Source organism: Ambystoma mexicanum, chromosome 11, assembly GCF_040938575.1.
Source record: "Ambystoma mexicanum isolate Mex_15411 chromosome 11, UKY_AmexF1_1, whole genome shotgun sequence".
In the NCBI taxonomy this organism is placed as follows: Eukaryota; Metazoa; Chordata; class Amphibia; order Caudata; family Ambystomatidae; genus Ambystoma; species Ambystoma mexicanum.
In genome coordinates, this window is record NC_090934.1 from 793,992,061 (window position 1) to 794,013,429 (window position 21,369).

General features: G+C 43.7%; 1 protein-coding gene across 1 annotated transcript in view; it reads left to right on the forward strand.

Annotated features, from left to right (window-relative positions):
• The window catches only part of RIC3 (RIC3 acetylcholine receptor chaperone), a 145,105-nt gene that overhangs the window by 10,903 nt on the left and 112,833 nt on the right, over window positions 1-21,369 (forward strand). The window contains exon 2 of the mRNA XM_069623729.1: window positions 9,502-9,716. Within this exon, the coding sequence (XP_069479830.1) occupies window positions 9,502-9,716 (215 nt within the window). The remainder of the gene's footprint in view (window positions 1-9,501; window positions 9,717-21,369) is intronic.

Consider the following 21,369-nt stretch of genomic DNA (forward strand, 5'->3'; position numbering starts at 1 on the left):
ATGAGGGATGCTTGGCTCAACTCCTGTTTGGCTCTTTTTTCACAAAGGCACTCAAGCAAAACCAGAGCCAGGCATTTGGCTCTAATCAGCTCTGGCTCCCCCACCTCTAGAGAAGTACAGGCTAGAGGGCAGAGCACTAACCTCACCTAAACCCAGGGCATCAGATGCCTTACCGTGACCAGAAAGGGAGAGAGTAAGGTGGAGGTCAGGGAACTATGTCCATTAAACTGAGGTGGTGACGACAGGGCACATTCCTAATCCTGTTCAAGAAGGGAGAAAAGGCTACCAGGAGGGGAATCAAGATGGTGTTATGGGTGGTTAGGGCCCCATGGAGATAGAGCAAGAGGAGAAAGGCAAAGAGGCTCGGTGATATTGAGCAATCAGCCAGAGAGAGGTAAGGTCCGAGGGCCCAGGTTGACATGGCATTAAGTGCTGTTCTTGCAATTGAGAATAACCAGGTCCATATACACATGTGTGATGTTCCTGGCGTTCTTCAGTAGCTACCAACATGTGTGACTGTTCCCCATGTGGCTTCTGCGCTTGTTGAAGCACTCAAAGAAACACAGTATATCGGTGATGCGTGAATTTGTGTACATCTCTCTACAGTTTATTCCACCACTATATATAAACCTGAAACACAACCATGTTGGGTTTGTTTGGCACCGCCAATAGTTTTGTATCACCCTCTGGCTATGTAGACAAGTGGGATTTGATGTTTGCTAGCACATCTGCGAGGTTTGCTGTTGTGCTGCAGATTGTCTGAATTGCCCTTCCTGTTCCACTGTGAGACACATTGCATGCGTCACACGGAGGTAGAGTCAATGTAAAGGAAGCACAGTATTGTTTATTAGAGATTCACCAAGAGTTATCTTTAAGTGAAACTGTTCGCCCGACAACTCCTCGTTTCCAGATATTGCCTTTACATGTGTCCTATTTCTGTTGTGTTTTTGTCATATGGCACATAGGGGTCTCGATGGGCTTTTGGTTGGGTGCCATCCTTACTGGAAAAGATCCTACCGGCTCTACCGTTTGGTGTTGCATAGTTCCTTAGCACTCGGTTTCTTCCAATAGGAACAGTGCATTGGGTCCTATGCGGTAAGAGCTGGAAAATAGACAGCACCATTGCACCAACAACATAGACATACAACCCTACCAGGGATGAGTAATTTCCTAGCTCCATTTCCAGGTGGAATTTCAGAGATTGGCTGCTGAGGCACCGTTCTGGCCCAATGAGTGCACATCTAACAGTTGCTGCTGTATGCACCCATGTGGTCCGTGTTGCTCCCCTGCAGCGTATCTCCAACAACATCCATTCGTACTTTAGGTCCAGATTTTTTTTTTACTTAACGCCATGTTTCATTAATGTACCGAGGAAAGGCGTAGGAGAGAGATAGGAACAAGATGTCATATATATTGAGAAATGCGTCAGGAAATTTGCCTGGCAATGCTATGGCATGGGCTTCGCCTTTGCCTACCAAAAAAGCTTGGTACTAGCATGGTAATTCAATTTTGAAATAGCTCCTGCAAGGGATGTTTGAGAGAAAGGGTCAAAAGAGAGCAGTAGCAGTGGCCTTGCTCACCTCAAAATAGTCAAGTGGAGGAATGCTCCAGTTATGGCAATTTGTACACCAGGCCTACGAGAAGTGCTTCAGGTTAACAGGCTGCCCTAACAATGTCGACTTCATCTCTGATTTGACAGACTATTCTGGCTGATCAGCTCCTACAGAAATTAAGAAGTGAGTGACCTGAATCAGAACCTCCCAGAGTAGTCTCTGCTTCCACAGCTGCTGCAGAGGTTGTCAGAGAATCTATGCAGATCGTAGCCGCCTGTGGCCCGTGTCCATTCACAAAAAGGAGACGAGAAGACTGGAGCGAGTATGATACTACTGTGGAGAGCCATCATACTACATGCGGTGTACACCTTTGTAAATGCAATGGGAAAGGCTATCACCCATCTTTGAAAGGTGAGCAATATGTGGGCATGAGGCGCAGTCTGCTCTCTAGCCCACCTACTGACACCAGCACAGGGAAGGAGCATTCGCTAGTAACCATAAGCCTGTCACTTCCAGCTACCACCACAGTTTTTACAAAGGCCCTTATAGATGATGTGCCATAATACAATTTTATGAAGAACTACTTTAAAACCTTGTATCATTTACCACAATTCTGTTTGATGAAACCCAAGATGGCATTGGTGATAAATGGTGTACAGCTATCATCAAGACTCTTAACCCATGCCACATTTCCACTATCACGTGAAATGCATGATCGTGCTGAAACAGTCTTGTTTGTGGTCACTGGTGTGCCCATCACAGTAGTTATATGAAGAATGTACAGGTTCCATGTTAATAAACCTCACATAGATTGGACACTGGCATTGCCACCGGTCCACTAAATGTGCTAGGAATACCAACAACAGACAAAGCAGCACCATGTTGGAGGCCCCAGTTTTCCAAATAGGACCTATTTGCTCAATCCTTCAGCACAATTATTGCTTGAACTTTTAGGATCCTAAAGAAGCTGAGAAGTTACGGTTGTTTTGGGCCTTCGTCTGTGCCAATGAGTTGTTACCAGGATCCAGAGCATCCTCAGGCCATCTTTATAACCTTACCGAACGTGAGCAAAATGGTTTTGGCAGAGTGCATTAGTGATAGCCTATGTAAGGGGTGCATTCTCCCATCCTTGTTGCAATTTCTGCTCCTCCCATTTTCATCATAAACAAGGGAAGTACATTATGGCTTTGTTTAGACTATAAGAACCAGAATGTCTGCTATAAATATCTAATCCTGCTTATAGCTGCATTATTTGATTAGCTTACCCAGGCTCATTTCCAAACCAAATTGGACTTCAGATGTGCCTACAAAATCTCACATAAAGGAGAGATAGATATGAAAACCCATCTTTTGAAATGCAGTTGGGGCTATCTGAATACATTGGCCCTTATTACGAGTATGCCGGTCTGGAGAAAAGTGCTGGTATTTCTGTATCCTGGCACATTTCCGGACCTGCCTACTCCGAGTTTGCTAGTGGGGGTTGACTGCATTAGCTCCAGCTAATAGCTGGAGGTAAATCAGGCCCCTACCGGTGAGAAACAGGGAGTATTTCCGGCACAGTATTACCGGTGCCGGAAATACCGGCAAGTCACCGGAATGGGAAATGACTGCCGTTGCCGGCACCTGTAATATCTTGGTATTACCAGGATATCAGGCGCCGGTTACAGATGGTCTGTTTGCTGGTATTCCGATGGTAATTCAGGCAGGCTACCAGAAAACTTGTAATGACTGCCATAGCCATGCCTTTTGTACGGGATTATACGCTGTATCACTTTTGAGGTGTTCATCAACAGTTTATTTTGTGACCTACTCAGTATATACATTGTATTCTATCTGGATGACTTCCTGGTATTTTCTAAAACCATCATGACAGTGACTGTGGCAAACAAAATTATGGCAGTCGATGGCCTGCCAGGAAGAAAGGAAAGTGCCTTCAACATTGAGCACAGTGCTTGATGTACCACAAGGCTAATAGTTGTCAAATATGTTTATTTCAAATAAATATGCAAAACAAAATGACAAAGTAATACAATATAAAACATCCACATCTTATAAAATTACTAAATCAGTTACAGCCAACAAATATAGAAGTGTCAGAAGATATGGAAGATATGGAAAGACTATAACAGGCCTCACCTAGCTAAAGTCTATCAGTGCTGTGCGGTTTTTTAGGACAAATTCTACTTCAAATTGTTCCAAACCACACCAGACCATTTGGTTCTGTGGAAGCAAAAGACAAGAAAAGCAAGAAGATACTGCCTCAACGTGAGGCATCAGATCATTGCAATGTAGCATATCTTTCACATGATATAGTGTACCAACTACAGATAACATACTACATGCTTATTTGACTCCTCTATCTATCTAGCTATTCATTCTTTTACATAGTGCCACACACCCGAGGGCCTCCGAGCACCGACAGAACTAACAGAAAGAAAACATATACTATGGAGCTATTGCAACCCAAACCTCCCTACTCTTTACCGTTATTGAAATGAAGAGTTTTCAGGCCTTTCTTAAACTGAGCCAAGGCTGGAATCTTCTGAAATACCATCACAATGGTGCTGGTGAAAATGAGAATGAGTAATTCATATTTTTTTGCATGACAATTTAAAACACAGGCGAGACAGTTATCAATGCTACAGGAGAGGTGTGTAAAAGGCAAGCAAGCTCTCATTGTAAATTTGCTTTATTCCATTTCAAGAAGGTCCTTCTCCTGTCAACGTAGAAAAGCCTTATGCACTACATTCTTGGATTACCTGAATAGGAATCTGACATCAGCAATGAAACCTAATGTCTTTAGACCAAACCTGACCAAAACCTGTCCACTGGCACATAAGCACATTGCCTAAGGGTAACCCATCTCCAAGTCTAAGCCTAGTACGCAAAGTCTTGTCTTTGGTCCTGACAGGGAACCAAAACAAGACCTGAGCTAACAGTAGTTTTTGATCTAAATGCTTATCATGGGCTTCATAATGCAAAACCTCTGTTACAGTGGATTCCATAATGTACAGGATTGATCTGATAAACGTACATTTAGGGGAGGGAGAGCAATTATCCAAACTCCAGCTCAAGATTGGGCAATTACACAGGTCATAGCCTCATATACTTTCAGAGATGGCAAATTGACATTGATGTCCTAAGAGATAGAGAACTGCAGAATCCCAGTGTTAGACTCTTTAATGAACACAGCTACTCAGTTGGTTTGATGTCTCCAGAAAAAAAAATCCAAATCTTCTAACAATATAACCCAACAGCTCCATATACAGATCAAACAAACAGAGGGACAGGATCGATCCCAGGGCAACACCATAGGTAACAGAAAGATAGGGTGCCTGAAAAGGACACAATTGGTCTTGTTGAGATCCATCTGAAAGAAATGAGTGGAACCGTTTAAAGACTAGGCCGCTCGACAGACAGGTACCTGAAATCTGCGAAATAGCTTCATGGCAGACTTTGTTGAATGCTGCAGAAAGCTCTAACACTAGTAATCAGCTAGATGAAGAATCTGGTCAGCAATATGCAGTGTAGCTGTTTCCATGCAACAAAGGGCACAAACAGCAGATTTGTAATCTAGTGAATGATGATGAGAATCAATATGAACACCTATTTGAATGGCCTCTGCTTGTTCCAACTGTTTACCTAAAAAGGGAAGGTTAGCAACATGGTGAAAGATATTCACATGATCAGGTCAAATAAAGGCTTCTTTAATAAAGGTCACCCTAATCCCAACTTTAAAAAAAGAAGGGAAGGAGCCATGTAAAAATAGAGGCATTAATACATGTAATCTGCAATCTAAACGATTTAACAGAACGTGTCTTTCACAAGAAAAGCACTGTCGGCATAGCAGGCTGTTAAATAATTGTTTTTTCTACAACCTCAGGTGAAACCATTTTAAAACAGTTTCAAGAGAGACAATTTAAAGGTTTTTCAAGTTGGTAAAGGATAGAAGGTTTGTTTAGAAAATGAATGTTTTAAAAGTCATAACCTTTTCAAGAAAGAAGGAATTAAACTTGACACATCCATCAATTAAGCAATCCCTTGCTAACGGAGTGGGAGCATTAACAAGGTTTTCAATGATATTAACATGACTTCATTGTATATGAACTACAGATGACATACAATGTATATGAAATTGAGACTTTTTAAGCAAGTTATCAAGTTCTAATGCAAAATGTTTAACATCAACGGAGCACAACGTTCTTGGTAGAACAACGTTTTAGTCCTAGGTCTGTAGTTCTACTCAGAGTTTGGTCCTCAGGATGTTACTCATGTAATCAACTCCGGTCTTGATTTGATTGGCCATGTTATATTATTATTTTTAAGTCCCTCAATCAATACATTTTAGCCATATGACTCCCTTTGTGAAACAATGCTACTTTGGACTTTTTAGGATAAAGGCAACTCTCTATAGTGGTGAGAAACAATTAATGAATGTTATTCAAAGATTCAAATGCTTTGAAAATCGATTGAGCACTCCACCGATAAAATATACATATGAAACGATACATTATCTTCCTTAATAACCTGCTCCAAACCCTCATATGAATTGGCATGATTCCATTTAATTCTACCACATTACATTCTGATGGAGCCATGAAGCCCCCCTCAGTAAAGCAGGAGCGTTTTTAAAATATTGGCTAGTGGTTGCTTTCAACCCTAGCCAATACATCAATGTCTTGTATGTGCCACCAGTCGTAAATCCCACTTATTAAATAATCAAGGGTATTTCAGAAGGCAAGCTACTAGCCACATCTCCAGTTCTCCACATGCACACAGCTACTATTTATAATTCCCCAAGAGCAAATGATAACGTCCCAATACCTAGTGATGATTGCAAATTGTGAGGCCTGTAATAATTAATAGGTGCAGGCGATGTGCAGATCCCTTGGCTGGAAAATCAGAACCTGTATGACCATTAATAATGGATAAGTTGTGATCCTCCAATAATTTAATTAACACTTTTCCCTGTTGATTCACTAAACTAGACTGGTACAGCATATGGGTAATACGCCAGGAACACCACAGGACCCCAATGTGTTGGGATCAAGGGCACTGCCAACACCAAAATGTACATTAAAATCCCCAACCAAGATGACAAAGTAATCAGCTGTGGAATGTAACCAGTTGACTCAGGTTGAAAATAAGTAAGTTTCTCCACCGTTGTTATAATATTAAAGACAAGCTGCCATTCTCCCTATGGCACCTAAAGGTAAGTATGTGGATATTATTTATAGAACAAGCTCTGACCTTAAGTCAACCTTCAGTGATGCTGACATCAAATGAGTCCTCCATCAGCATGACATCTAAAAGGTTACTGTGGAAGGTGCAAACAATTGAGGGAAACATTATTTGGACTTACCAGAATATAAATATAAAGGAACACTGTTCAGGGTCTGCTAACTTGACACCGAGGACAGCGATATCTGATGACAACATGATCCACCCATCATTCATTTGGTTAGATGGTCATTATCGCTGGGAGAACTGTTAATGATACTAGGAAGAACAGTAAGGTTAGTTATGCCCAAATCAGACTGATTTACTATATACAAATCTCACTCTTTTTTAAGGTGAAAAGAAGAGAAGGGGCAATTATGTTTTAGTATAGTTTTATGAGATCCCCTTCAAGTATATGGTTGGAGACTGACACAAACCATGCTGGGGATGGGCAAATGGGACCCAGGCATAGAAGCAACCTTATTCCTGGTAGATGGTCGCCCCCTCAACTAAATCTTTGAGCTTCTCGTGGTTATGGCTGTACACTTATTTATTGCCAACAACCCATCCACCATTTTTTTCTTGGAAAAAGTCAACTTTCTAATGACACATCTATAATCCTGATTCTGAAAATGTTCTGCCATGTCAATGTTGCCATGAATGATGGGCACACTACGCTTAATGCGTTGCACTTAGTGTTGACATATATTATTATTATTATTATTATTATCATTATTATTATTATTGTATTTATTGAGCTCGGACCTAGCTTCAAGAAGCAACACATCACTTGACAGAGTTATACAACAATACAGATACACAACAGAGCACTTTAGGAGGTATACAACAGTAGAGATGCATAACAGAGCGTCTTTCAGAGGTAACACCACAACAGTAATACAGAAGGGGATAGGATACAGAGGAAGGGTACAGCTGTACCAGGTGGCAGAGAGCAGAGGGGCGGGTGGAGTTTAGCAAGTCAGGTGGTGCGAGGGGCGATGTGATGGCCTAGATGTTGTGGAGGAGAGACACCTTGAGTTCTTTACTGAATTGTAGGAGCGTGGGGGCGAGTCTGATGCTGATTGGGAGGAGGTTCCATAGTCTTGGGGCATAGGCACAGGAGGCTTTATCGACTAAGTATCCCCTTTCAGGTCTGCTTTGAGGTAATCTTGTACAACCACACATGTAAACAACACTATTAATAGGAGGACTACATTCTTCAGATTTTGGTATACTACTGTGACAAACTGACTGCTGCTCCGCAGGGGTACAGCTATGGGTAATGGCAAGAAACAAAGATTAGGTGAAAACCCAATCATACAGCCGCTCTCTGGAATCCCATACTGGGTTTTATATTAGTTGTAATTTCACTATGTATAGTTCCTTCGATCCAATTCTTGAAAAAATACAAAAGTCAAATATATAGTGATTTTTCAATGTTGAAAATTATTAGTAGAAAGAAGTGACTAGTAGCCACCAAAATTGTTCTTCGTGAGGAAGAGATTGCCATAAATCACTCTATCTGAAGACTTATTTTTGTGCCAATGCATTTCGGAATATAACAAATTCCTTCATCAGGGCAAGTCTAAAACAATAAACACATAACATTCACATGCAATTGTGCCAACCATCCCAAGATTAATATCCAATATAGAATAATTCCCACATTAGAAACAACGTAAGTATATAAATATCAGTATGAACAATCATCATCCAAATAGTTGAAAAAATATGAAGGTAAACACATACCCGACAATGTAATGAGCCGGATCAGAAGGCAGGTCAAAAGATATAAAATACGCCTCTGCCACAGTTTCGTTTACATCCAGAATATTTCCCACTACAAGGTAAAGTACAACTCTCAAAACAGTCAGGACAACTCAAATTCGCTCAGCAACACCAAAAAGCTAAATACAGAGCGTATGTAGTCAAACACCACTAGGTGGAGAACCAGCTCCAGGCACAGCAACTAACCGACACTCACTCACATCCAACCCCACTGTAATACACAAAGCACAACAGCCATCAGACAGCAGCTTCGACCTACAACAAATTCTGGTCAAGCGGGTCACATAGCGATTCTGTTGCACTCTCTTAATGCTCTGACCTCCCTGAGCACCCATGCATATTCCTGACCTTCTTGGGGGTTACTTAGTGGAGCGTGGCCAGCCCACCTCAGCCTCATGCGCACCTGCATTCTACTCCAGTCCAACAATCCACATACTTGGACTCCGGTCACTGAGGGCGTTTACCCACAAGCGCATTGAGGCCATACTAATGGGATAAATGACAAACTACTACTATTACTACTACAAGGAGCAGTGCAGCAGACAAGTCCTTCTCTTTAAACATGTTTGCATTCACCAATATATCATAACCTTATGGTAGCTGAAAACTGTACTATTAATGTTAAGCACATTATGAAAAGAATCCTTCTTTATATGGCATGCCTGCATAAATCATTGAGGGTTACTGCATTCTGTTTTCTAAATGATGGTTACTGGTAACTGTCCGCTGCACAAAATTCAACATGTATGTCACTAAAAAGGAACTGTCTATTCACAAAGATGCAGCTACCCTCTCAAAACCTTGCATTACATCTTGTTTCAATATTTTGACTTAATATCTCTTTTTTTTTTAGTTCCTTCAAAGCCATTAAATGACAAGTTGATTGCACAGTTGTCCCCATATTTGAAAAATGACTTGACATTGTTGTATCATTTTACAGGGAGTCCTGGTCGATTTCCACCAACTATGCATCCAAAACCCTCCGACAGTAGGTCCACCGGCTCACATTTTCCAAGATCCCATCTCACAGAAGCTGTCTCTAAGACGAAAAGCAGCACTGGGGTAGGAGGTGCTACAAGGCAGAACCTTCTTGGGCAGATTATCCCAGTATACGGGTTCGGAATCCTTTTGTACATTTTATATATTCTGTTTAAGGTAAGAAAGAGTTTATTTAGTAACACCTTCTTAAATGTCTTTTTAAAACAGTTTATAAAATAACGAACAAGTCTCTTGTGGCGAGTTGGATTATTTTAATTTGTCCATACAACTGGGAAACTGCTGTATTGCAGGGACGTCATTTCACCAAAATGCCAGCGGTAGCGGAAGTGACATCACATGACCCTTGACCTCTGATGATTTTACAGGATGTGATGTAATTTGACCCCACCCCAAAGTGACATCACAGGAAGCCATGGAACACAACCGTTTACCACTTCACAAAACAGGAATTGGCATCACATTGCATTGTTCCTAAGTACACTACGAAAAATATTATTTACAATATCACTGTAATGTGATATACATTTCATAGAAGAATGGATCACCATATGTATTGATTTTTCATTGTGTAAATTGGCAGTAGTTGTAGTGATTTTTTAATATGTTTGTGTTATGATCAGGATCATTGTAATGTGGGGTATGAGCTTTGTTCCTGGATAGGCTTAAGCCCGCTTGGCTCTAATGATGTACTGTTGTAGTGATGTAAGAGTGCATGTAGAATTGTGCGTGAATGTTAGGTGGATTGTTGGTTACTATACACTGAGACTGAGCAGTCAACCTTTATCAAACCACTTCTGGAACCCCTTGGAACCCCCTGTTTTTTTTGTTTTTTTTGTGAGAGGCCTGAACAAGAAAGCCAGCCACTACAGAAACAAAGAGTCACATGGTGCTGGTCACAGCCCAGGAACTTCCATTTAAAAATAATAAATATATATATATTTTTTTAGGGGTAGCAAGGGGAACCACAGGGGCACAGGTGTGACCCCTGGTGATCCCCAATGATGCCCCTGCTGTATTATGATAGGTTGGGCACCTGGGCACCATATTATATGTGACAGATAGTCTTCCCCAAGTAGCGACTTCAACACAATGTTCCAATTTAAAAGAAAAAGATTTGAATTTAATATTTTACAGAGCCTCCTCAATGTCAATATTTGGGGGTTAGCAACACTTCTCTTACACCTCCCTTTGGCCTTTAGGATTTGTCTTATTGTCCTTTGTAGACAACACACTTTATGTATGAATATTATCATTCTTTGTTTAATGTCCTCTACGCTATACTCTTAGTTGTTGGTAGCCCATGAGTGGAGCTTACTTTCATTGGGAGCTGTCCAAACTCTTGTTCCTATAGGATGCGGCACTAAGTCAATATGCACTACCCTTTCTAAATACAGTTGTGTCTTCTGTCGTAATACTTTGGTAAGTCTCAGGACAACAAATCACCCCGAGCAGTGCAGTTGTCTTGTCAGTGCACCACACCACTTGGCTTACAGATTGCTGAGTCTTAGGACCGCAACTCCAAGTAGTGCACCTGTCTTGTCATTGCACCACTTTAAAAGACTCACTGGGGTCTTGAAGTCCTCTCTTATCAAGCATTTGTCTGGTCAGTGCGCAACCTCCTTTGACTTATCTAGTTATTGAGTTTTGGAAATACAACTCCCATTAAGCAGTGCACTTGTCTTGTTAGCCCACTTCACCATTTTGCATATATTTTTCAATCCTACATGTTGGAGAGTCCTAGTGCTACAACTCTAATTAAGCAGTATACTTGACTGATCAATGTCCCACTTCCTTTGGCCTAACTTGTTAAGGAGTTCTAAGGCTACTACTCCCATCAAAAAGTTCACTTACTTTGTCCATGCACCAAGTTCATATGAGGTTTTACTGGGATGAGAGGAACTGGACGCTGCTGCTGACACTCCTGCTGGAGGCCAAATAAGACCGGTATTACCCAAATTGTTCGTTTACAATTGTTCGAATGAAAAATTGACCGAATTTATAGGGTCACAATTGACCTTTTCACAATTGACCGAATATATATAGTTATTGCCATGGACATAGTTGAAGGACCATCATAGGTGATGTATTTACACTATCCAACCCTCTCCCCCTTACGTGATCAAGCGCTTAGTATAGCGCGAAACGCGTTGTTTGCAGGCTGCTGCCCCTAGGCGTCCTGTTTTTATTCTGTCTTCTATGTGCTGCTATGTATCGTGTATTTGCTTTTTGCACGATGCGTTTGGTTTTTAACTTATTAAAACATTAAAGACATGTCTGTTTGTTTTTTACGAACTTTCTTGAACCTGGCATTTATCTTTGTGCCTGCGGGAGTGCGATTCGCCTTTTCCTCCCTTTTTTCCATATATATATATATATATATATATATATATATATATATATATATATATATATATATATATATATAGGGGTTTTGGGGGGCTTGGCGTTGGGTGGGGGGTTTCCCCCCACATATATGGTACAATTGACCTTCACAATTCGGTCAATTGTGAAAAGGTCAATTGTCATTCGAACAGTTGTGAAACAAACAATTCGTATACAACCATAAGACCACGGCACCCGCTGCTTGGATCCTCCCCAGCACCTTCCTCCACAGACTGCATCTTCTGTTACCAGGACAGTGCTGGTCATTTGAGGGGTCACACAACCATTAGATCAACAGCAAGGATTCCCCTGCCTTACCTAAAGACAGGAACTGGATGCTGCTGGTAACACTCCTGCTGGGGGCTGCCCGAGGCCCAAGAAAACTGTGGCACCCATTGCACTGTTCCTTCCCTGCCCCCTTCCTCCACGGGCCTGCTTGTTCCTATCCGGGCTGCGTCGGTCACATGAGGGATCACTTGCTCGTTGCCATTTGTCCTTATTCCACTTTGCCTGGGCATCCTCGCCCAGGGCGTCGGTTCAAAGGGTGGTCCTTCCAAGGGTGAGCAACTACTCTGTTTGCCTCTGCTTGAGTCGGGTTGCTCCACAACCTCCTAATCTTCCTTCCCTGTTTTGCCCACACTGTATCATGTCTTGTCTTTTCTTTTACGGACATCACTGGTGAGGTTATTGGACCGCAAAATCTAAAGCCTACAAAGGCTTGTTCCAATAATTTAAAACAAATTAAAGAGACGGTGGACACCACCCTTTTTTTGTTAACTTATACTGTTAAACCACTGATCTATTTCCTAATACTTAATTAACTTATTCAGGTGCATACCATATCCACCTTGCACATAGATGAAGAAACAACATAAACCAACAGATCTTTGGAACCTCCAAAATACTGGATTCACCGCTGTAGAGTACAATTTACAAAACATTACTTAAGTGTTCCAATTCTGTTGAAAGAATTCTTCACTCCTCTTCTCCTTAATCATAAAAGGTTATTTTATTGTTGTCATCATATCCCATCTTTAATTTAAAAAAAAACTAGGCTGACAGCACTTGACTGACACATTTTGGACCTGTGGACCATCTTGAGGGCATGAAGCTGAAATAAGTATGATATTTGCAATCAGACTGCAACCTCTAAAAGTCATCATGGTATATATATATTATAGACAAAACATATACCATAGTCCATGCTATCCCTAATTGAAACAACCTGATGATACCTGTCATTCAGTTGTAATGATGTGTGCCTCATTGGAACAAGTATATATAATTGTGTATAGTTAATGATCCATTATTTTACAATTCACCCCAAAAATATATAATTGTCAGACAATATATGGGTTTACATACCTTATTTCACCAGAGAAGTAAGGTAAACATTGTTTGAAATATTCATACTAACAGGTAGAATCTGTAGAAAAAAACAAACACAATGCTGAAATAATAATGGATGTTATCCTTAATTGATACATTTATTATATTCACTGAGTCCTTCAAATCTATCTATACAACAGATTCCCATCTGAAAAGTGTCTCCTCCTCTCGCTCTCTTGCTCTCTCTCTCTCTCTCTCTCTCTCTCTCATGAATCTCACTGAGTAGCACGGCTCTATCGGGCATTTTCCTCGGGATGTGTGTGTCAAGGTCAGGGTCTCACCACCTGCCCCTCAGATACCCCTGGCTCGAGCACTGGCCTGGATATGGTCAACAGGTCACAGCTTTCCCCGATCCGGCTCCATGGAGACACAGCTTCCTTGCCATGCTGCAACAATTCTGACACCCCGGCTCCGTGCCCTGGCATCCTGTTCTCCTCCGGATCCTCCAGGTTCCTCCAGCTGCAGCCTCCTGTTCCCTGGTTTGCACGATCCATCCAGCAACCCCAGCTCGCTCATTCCCTCTAACAGAACTCCTCCTTTTATACCTTAACTGAGGGTCAATTGGAAGCAGGTGTGTATGGTTGGTGTCAAGTGCCTGATCTTGTCTCTCCATTCATCTTCCTCTTCACAGTACTTTTCACACAGGTAATCTGTCTAACTCTTGGTTGCCTCTTCCTCGTTTCAGTACATATTGGGAATGGTGAGGGGGAAACAGGATAAGAAAGAGACTGATATTTAAAGGCTGAATAATCATAGGGTGATTGTTACGTTACTCCCTACCTATTGGGACCCTGCCATGAAAGTACTGGTCTTGACAACACACCTTTGGTCTGAAATGGGTGAAGCTAAATAGGTGTTGAGGTCAAAGCCATGCTTTTGTCTCATCTGGCCCTCCTCCCTGCCAGCTTCTGTTCTGGTATGATATTTCTTCCTCCCTCTTGGTTCAGGGACAATGGGACCTACATATCCCACGAAGGCTTCAGGGACCTCTTCCTCCTCACCTATCATTCCGTTGGGATACTGCATCTCATCTGGGGTCTCCCTATGGGCACAACCCCAGACTCCCCAACCTAGGTAATCCTCCCTCACTTGTCCACCTCAGGGTGGGGTTCCAAACACGATGGCCCTCCCCTGGCCACCTGAAGAGAGGATTCTCAGGGTCTACATGGGAGAATACCACCAGGTTTCTCACAGCTCATTAGTCACAAACATAAAATCTTCTTTCAGTCCTATGCAGACAACACCCAATTACTATTTAAAGTGCCAGGCTCGCAAGAGAGCATTCACAACTTCAATCCTGCCTTACTGGAATCAAAATATGAATCACTAAAAATAAACTTCAATTTAATCCCTCAAAATGAAAAACCTCTCCTTGGCCAGAGACACCTTTTAACAGACGGATCAAGCAATGTGTCTCCCCCCGTCGCTTTTTTGGGACCCGTTCTCCTTCTCTGAAAAGATCAAGAACCTCTGAGTAATCTGGGACTCAGAATTAAGACCTGACCACCAAATAAGTACATGAAGTTATTCAATCCTCATTTTTCCACCTGAAATTGTTACATTGGTCTCTCTCATTTCTCCTGAGCTCTGACCACATGATGGTGTTGCGCTTCTTAGTTAACTTGCGCCTGGACTACTCCAATGCTCTATATGTGGGCGGATGATCAAAGGTTTCTTCAAGTCGTCTACAAAAAGTTCACAACACTGTGCTAAGGCTTATCTATAAATGACCCAAAGGTGCCCCAATCTCAGACTCCCAGCACCCTCTGCACTGGTGGCCGATCACTCAGCATATCACCTTCAAAATGATTTGCTTGGTTTTCAAGTGCCTCAATGGACTAGCTCCCCAATATCTGGCGCAGAAACAGCAACCATATCAATCATCATGCTTGTTGTGATCACTAAAAATGAAGGTACTAATGTCCTACCAGAGGTGACAGGTGATTCTCAGTGGCCGGAACCGTACCTGTGGAACTCACTAATACTCTATATCTAGAAGTTGGAATCATTTACCTCATTTCATAATGAATTAAACACTCTGCTGTTTATATGAAGTCTTGATCTTCCTAATGTTTCCACAGCATCTTGACTGACTTTATTGACAGCTTTGCCTAAATGCAGTTCCCCACTGCCCGGCTTCTTTAACACATTATGGGACAAGACATAGGGCCTCATTACACGGAAGGCGGTAAGGGTTAACGGTCACCGGTAATGCTACCGGTGACCGTTAACCCTTACCGCCTTACTACGAGTTCCCTTTGCGAGACCCAACTTTAACGGCTGATTTTACCAGCCGTTAAAGTAGGGTGCCGCAAAGGGACCTTGGTGCTAATTACGGTACCGCAATTAGCGGGACCGTAATTAGCGCCTTCCCCATTCCTATTATGCCCTATGGGGGGCAAAAATGGGAATGGGGAAGGGCCTTGGTGAATGGGGAATTACCGCCCCCGCTCACCTTGGAGTAGGGCGGTAATTCCGCCATCCACCAAGGCGGACTAATAGCGCCATGGTTACCGCCTACCGTGTAATGAGGCCCAGACTCTTAAATCAAATCAAACCTTAGATGTTTGTAGTGGCTCCACAATGTAGAGCCTGCCTTTTTACTGCTTGGTGACTGGCGCAAGTCATGATTTGAAGCAGGGGAGTGTCTCGGCGGGAATTGAGCACGGGCATTGGTGTCTATGGGCGCCTCGAGGAGCTTTGCGATTACCAGATGCAGGTGTTTGAAGTTCCGATTGTCGCAGCTCAGTCGCGTCATGGGCTGCCCAAAAATGAAGAAGCAGTTAGGTCGGGGATGATGGGCTGACGCAGTGAATGAATTTGGGACTGCAAACCTTCTAGGCTGGCGTTCAAAAGGGCATAGGCCAAAATGTACATGGGAACATATGCCCCATGCATACGGTTGAATCACAGTGGCCTGAGTGGGTGCTTTGCATCAGCAAATCCTGCACGGTGTGGGTGCAGTGCTTGTGCGACAGTGGTGGATGTTCGTGTCGCATTGTCAGGGGGCCATTTGCGACGAGTGAAGAGTCCCCCAGAACACACTGTGATCCCTCCCTCTCCCCTTAGGGTGTAAGATGAAAAGCTGAATCTCACGGTGGGGAGGAGTGGTGTGGCCAGTGGCATTTTCAGTGTTAGCAAAAGCACATCCAGCAGATCATTTCGCAGGAAGACAGGGTCACCGGTTCCTTTGTAGAATGATACCCAGCACTACTTTCCAGCGCTGAGCACAAAGCAGAAGGCTGCACCCACTTTAGAGCAGCTGTGCCAGGTGCATCCCAGGAACTGGATAATGGAGCCCCTGGTGTCTACTAGATGCTAGCATCCCTGTTCCATATCTTTTCAGGTGTAACAATACAAATGGTGGAATTGGCTTCAGCAATGCACACATGCCGTGCACGGTGGAGCCCTAGCAACGCCCAGCCCCCCTCTTTCAAATGCTGCCTTTTGGGGTACGCTATTACTGCGCAGATGTGTGTGTGCAAAGCACGTATGCTATATTGAAAGCGGTGCAAATGCAGCGGTCTGTTAGTAAGAAACCTTACCTTTATTTAACCTTAATTATAAGGTGTTTTCCAAATATCAGACACGGAAAGCCAAGTAGTAGCGACATTTTTTAACAACACATTCATATCTATGAATATCAAACATGTTAAGAAAATGTTGAGCTTAATCACATTTATCGAAAGATCACATTATGTATGGGTGTATTACATTTCTGATGTACTGTAGCGCACTACCGCAAAAACAGTGCACATGTGGTATATTTATTTAAAATATCTGCCAGGGGAGTTTTGTTTTTTAAATGGAGTAGGGATTGCAAAATACTGCTTTTCAATGAAAACTAGAGGGGCAATTTATCAGTCTACTGTAAACAGGCTGCTCATACCAACAAACTGAGCGTGGCCACGCAAATGGGCCCATAGTATACAGGGAATATTAAACAACATTCATTCCAGCAGATGGCAGCAGAGGTCTTTTAAAAGATTGACTTTGTACTCTGCCCTGACTTTCTCGTATGCAACTGAATACAAAACGAAACGAAATATAGTTGCCGCCACTAGTAGCAGTGGAAGTTCCACCCGATTATACATTGCAGTATGAAGTATGGCAGGCTGAAAAACGATGGTCTGGAGGGTTGCCCAGAGCTTTGCCCGTGATTATGATTAATTCAAAACCTTCCAGCCATCACCTTTCTGTTTTGCTAAAGTCACCCCGAGTGGGACGGGTATGCCCAGACGTGGGTCCCCAGTCTGCCGGGCCTAGAGACCCAAGCTACTCCTCACTGATGATGCCCAAAAAGGCTGAAACATGTCTGGGGATGCTTGTGGTCTTGTGCAGAAGGGATGTGACCTAGCAGTTCGGGCTGGACTGCCCCTTTTGGGGTAGGACCAAGCCTGATTTGCATATGGTTTTTCCCCTTCTGTAATGGCTTGGCAGGCTGAAAAACGTTGGTCTGGAGGGTTGCCCAGAGCTTTGCCTGTGGTTATGATTAATTCAAAACCTTCCAGCCTTCACCTTTCTGTTTTGCTAAAGTTTCCATTCTGAAGTCTCATAGGATTTACTGGGAAATGTAGAGCTTGCCTCCGGAGGTAATTGCACTGGTGGTGATTTTTTTGGGAAGCGATACCTCCAGGCACATGCAGGTGGTATTATCTGCTCGAGTTTGCAACTCATAAATAGGAGGCTGAAACACTGGCTGCAATTCTGCTAGCGCCACTTGTTTCAGTTTCTGTCACACTTGTACGTGCTCTTGTATAAAGCCCTCTTGTAACTATTGGTGGCCAGGCTGCATTTTGCTCTGTAAGAAGAAAGGCTCTGGGGGGGTTTATTGGTCGGACAAGTGGGACAGATGTGAGAGGCAGATGTGCCTACTGCAGGAAGGTGAAGAGCAACATTCTGGCAGCAACAGAGAGGGGCTTGGTTTGGGTGGGGCTGGTGGGCGAACAGGATGGACATTCTAATAACACTGAAATCTAGAGTTCGCAGTCGCTCTGGCTTCTTACTAGGTAAGGGTATTTGGCGGATGTTCCTGCAAAGTGTTACGCCACAGATAAGTGATGAAACCGGGGCAAAAACGTCAATGCTTTATTCATTCATACATTAAGGATTACCCTCCCCAGAGCATACAGGCACTGTCAAGGATTAGCATATGCACAAGGTATGAGCTGCTCCCCACAGGGGCCTCCTGCAGCTAGGAAGATACAGCCCCGCCCATTAACTGCTGTTTACAATACAAAAGACAGGAAGGAACCGAAAGGCTGCCTTTGGTAGAAGAAAGTGCGGGGAAGGGACTGAATTGTGCACTTACATTTACATCTTGTACACAAGTTGGCTTGTCTGAGGAAGAATTCTCCCTGCGTAGTCTGAACTGGTTGCAAAAGTTCGAAAAAGCTGTATGTTGTTGGCCATGTGTGGCCCCTTTGGTCACCTTGATATTTTCTTCTTTTCCTGTGGCACCTAGGCTCTCCATTTTGAGGGATTGTTTTGCTGTCTGAAGCATTATTAATATTAGGGTATTTATTGAGCGCGGACGTTGCTTCAGGAAGCAACATAGTGCTTTACAATCATGGGAGAAGAACACCGTTTGCGAAGTAGAGAAAAAAGGAGTGGGCCGCTAACATGGGAGGGTGGGCAGTTGGCAGCATGGGGGGAAGATAGTGGGACCAGATCACCAAGTCTCAGGTAGGGTGGAGAGTTCAGGGTGTGTGGACCTAGGTGTTAAGGAGGAGCCACACCTTGAAGAGGAAGGTCTTGAGCTCTATAGCACGTCGCTTCCAAGGCTCTCCTCTCTGCCCGCACCTACAGGCCGGCAGATTCAACGAATCCCAGCTCAGTATCTTAGCTCTTATTACAAAAATTCCACACTTACAAAAAGTAATCCAGCTGTGAACAGTCGGGTAGTGAAGATGGCAATGTGGCTGCTTTTCAGCCTATCACCCGCTGTCCAGGATCCTCAGAATTGCCAGGAGGAAACGTGTACACCTGGATTTGTGGCATCCCCACCACTCCCCAGAGGAGTCCACTGGCTCTACATCACATGCCACAAGTCTCCCCAACAGCCAAGGGGTACAACCCACAACAATCCTTAAAACTAGACCAGGAAGTGGCTGTTCCAATAATGAGCTGTATTTTCTTCTTTGACAGCTCACTAATATCATTTTGCATTCATAGGGCCTCATTACGACCCTGGCGCTAGGGGATTACCGGTACCGGTAAGGGCACCGGTACCGGTAATCCCTTAGCGCCTGATTACGAGGTCCCTTGCGGGTTCCCACCTTAACAGCTGGTTTTACCAGCCGTTAAGGAATGGACCCGCAAAGGGACCTTGGTGTTAATTACGGTACCGCAATTTGCGGTACCGTAATTACCGCCTTCCCCATTCCCATTATGCCCTATGGGGCAAAAATGGGAATGGGGAAGGGCCATGGCGAAATGGGGTAGTACCGCCAACCTTGGAATGGGGTGGTACTTCCTCATTTCACCATGGCGGACTTGTTACAATACCGGCAGCTACCATGGTGCTAATAGTGCCATGGTTTAGCGCCGGTGTTGTAATGAGGGCCATAGACTTTGAATAAGAATTGAGGCCTGGGAGGAAGTCCCCTGCCTTAGCCTTGGAATTAAGAGTGGGGTGGCCAATGAGGCTCATGCTGCCAGCCCCTAAATGATGCGAGGTGGCAGGTTGAAGGGGGGACAATACCCTGCCCTACCACTCCATGCCCTGATAGATTGGCTGTGCCATTGCACTGTGGGGCAAGTTTTGTCCCTGTCCCTTTAAATTAAACTATTGCAATGAGAGAACATTTAAATCAGAAACTCTCCTTTCTTTATTGGTACACATATTAGAATCCACATCCTCGAAGGACAACCTTTTGCCACATTCCCCAGGGAGAGATTATAGCAAGACATTCATGGCACCCAGTGCTGGATCTACAGAAAGCAGGGTTTTCAAAATTCCAGGATCAGAACAATGTCAGACACAAAACTCTGAAGTTTTCAATTCTGAAATTTCCGTGCACTGTGTTTTGTGTGCTAGACCACAGATGAAGATGAGTGAGATGAAGGACCGTCGCACAGCAAGGAGCTCCACCGAAGTGACCAGATTATGCACGTGTGTGGAAGAGATGCCCAAGATGGTGACCAACCTTTTTAACAGCTGGGGTAAACTACCCAGTCCTATTATAAATGTAACAAGCCAAAACACATGATTATAGTTCAGCAGGACAGCCCCTGCGCGCAGGATGAAACAGCTAAATACACACCACTGGGCTTGTCAGAATGTGGAGGGTGTTTGGTGACACCAGAGGAGAGTCCTGGGAGAACAGGAGAGACTAGTGAGGGTGGCTGTGCCTGAGCAAGGAGCTTGGAAGAAGGGAGTCTGCGTGCAGAGGAGGTTAGAGGTGGTAAGCTGTAAGGAGGTGGGGAGGACAACGAAGAGGATTGAGGAGTAAGAAGGAGATGGTGAAGATTGAGCAGCATGTGCAAAGAAGATTGAGGAGCGTGTGGCAAAATCTGAGAAGGAGGGGATACGTCTAAGGAGACGTTGGTGAAGGCTGAAAAGGAGGAAGTGGTAGAGATTGAGGAGATGGTGACAGACACTAACGGCAAGGAGGAGGTTTTAGCAATTGAAGAGGAGTTGGTAACCAAGGAGGGAGTGCAGAGTGATAACAGGAAGAAGGAAAATCTCCAAAGGAACTGGAGATTTGGAAGGAAATAGAGGAGCTGTAATAGAGGGGAAAGAAGTAGGCACACTACCCACCTGTCAGGTCTGCGATAAGGAGGGGTGAAGGTGCAAACATTTGGCAGAGCATCAAGGAGTTGGATGTAGATGGAAGAAAAGTAAGTGCAAGAGAGTCCCCCTTATGCACAAGACTGATGAAAGTCATTGAGGAGGCATACAAGAACAGGGGGTGGGAAACTGGAGCCAGGGACTCGGGACAGCAAGTTGATGCCCTTTACCGGACACCAGCACACACAACCAGTGGCCTGGTGGAAGCTGTGGGGTTCAGCCTTGCATACCACAACCCTACCTCTT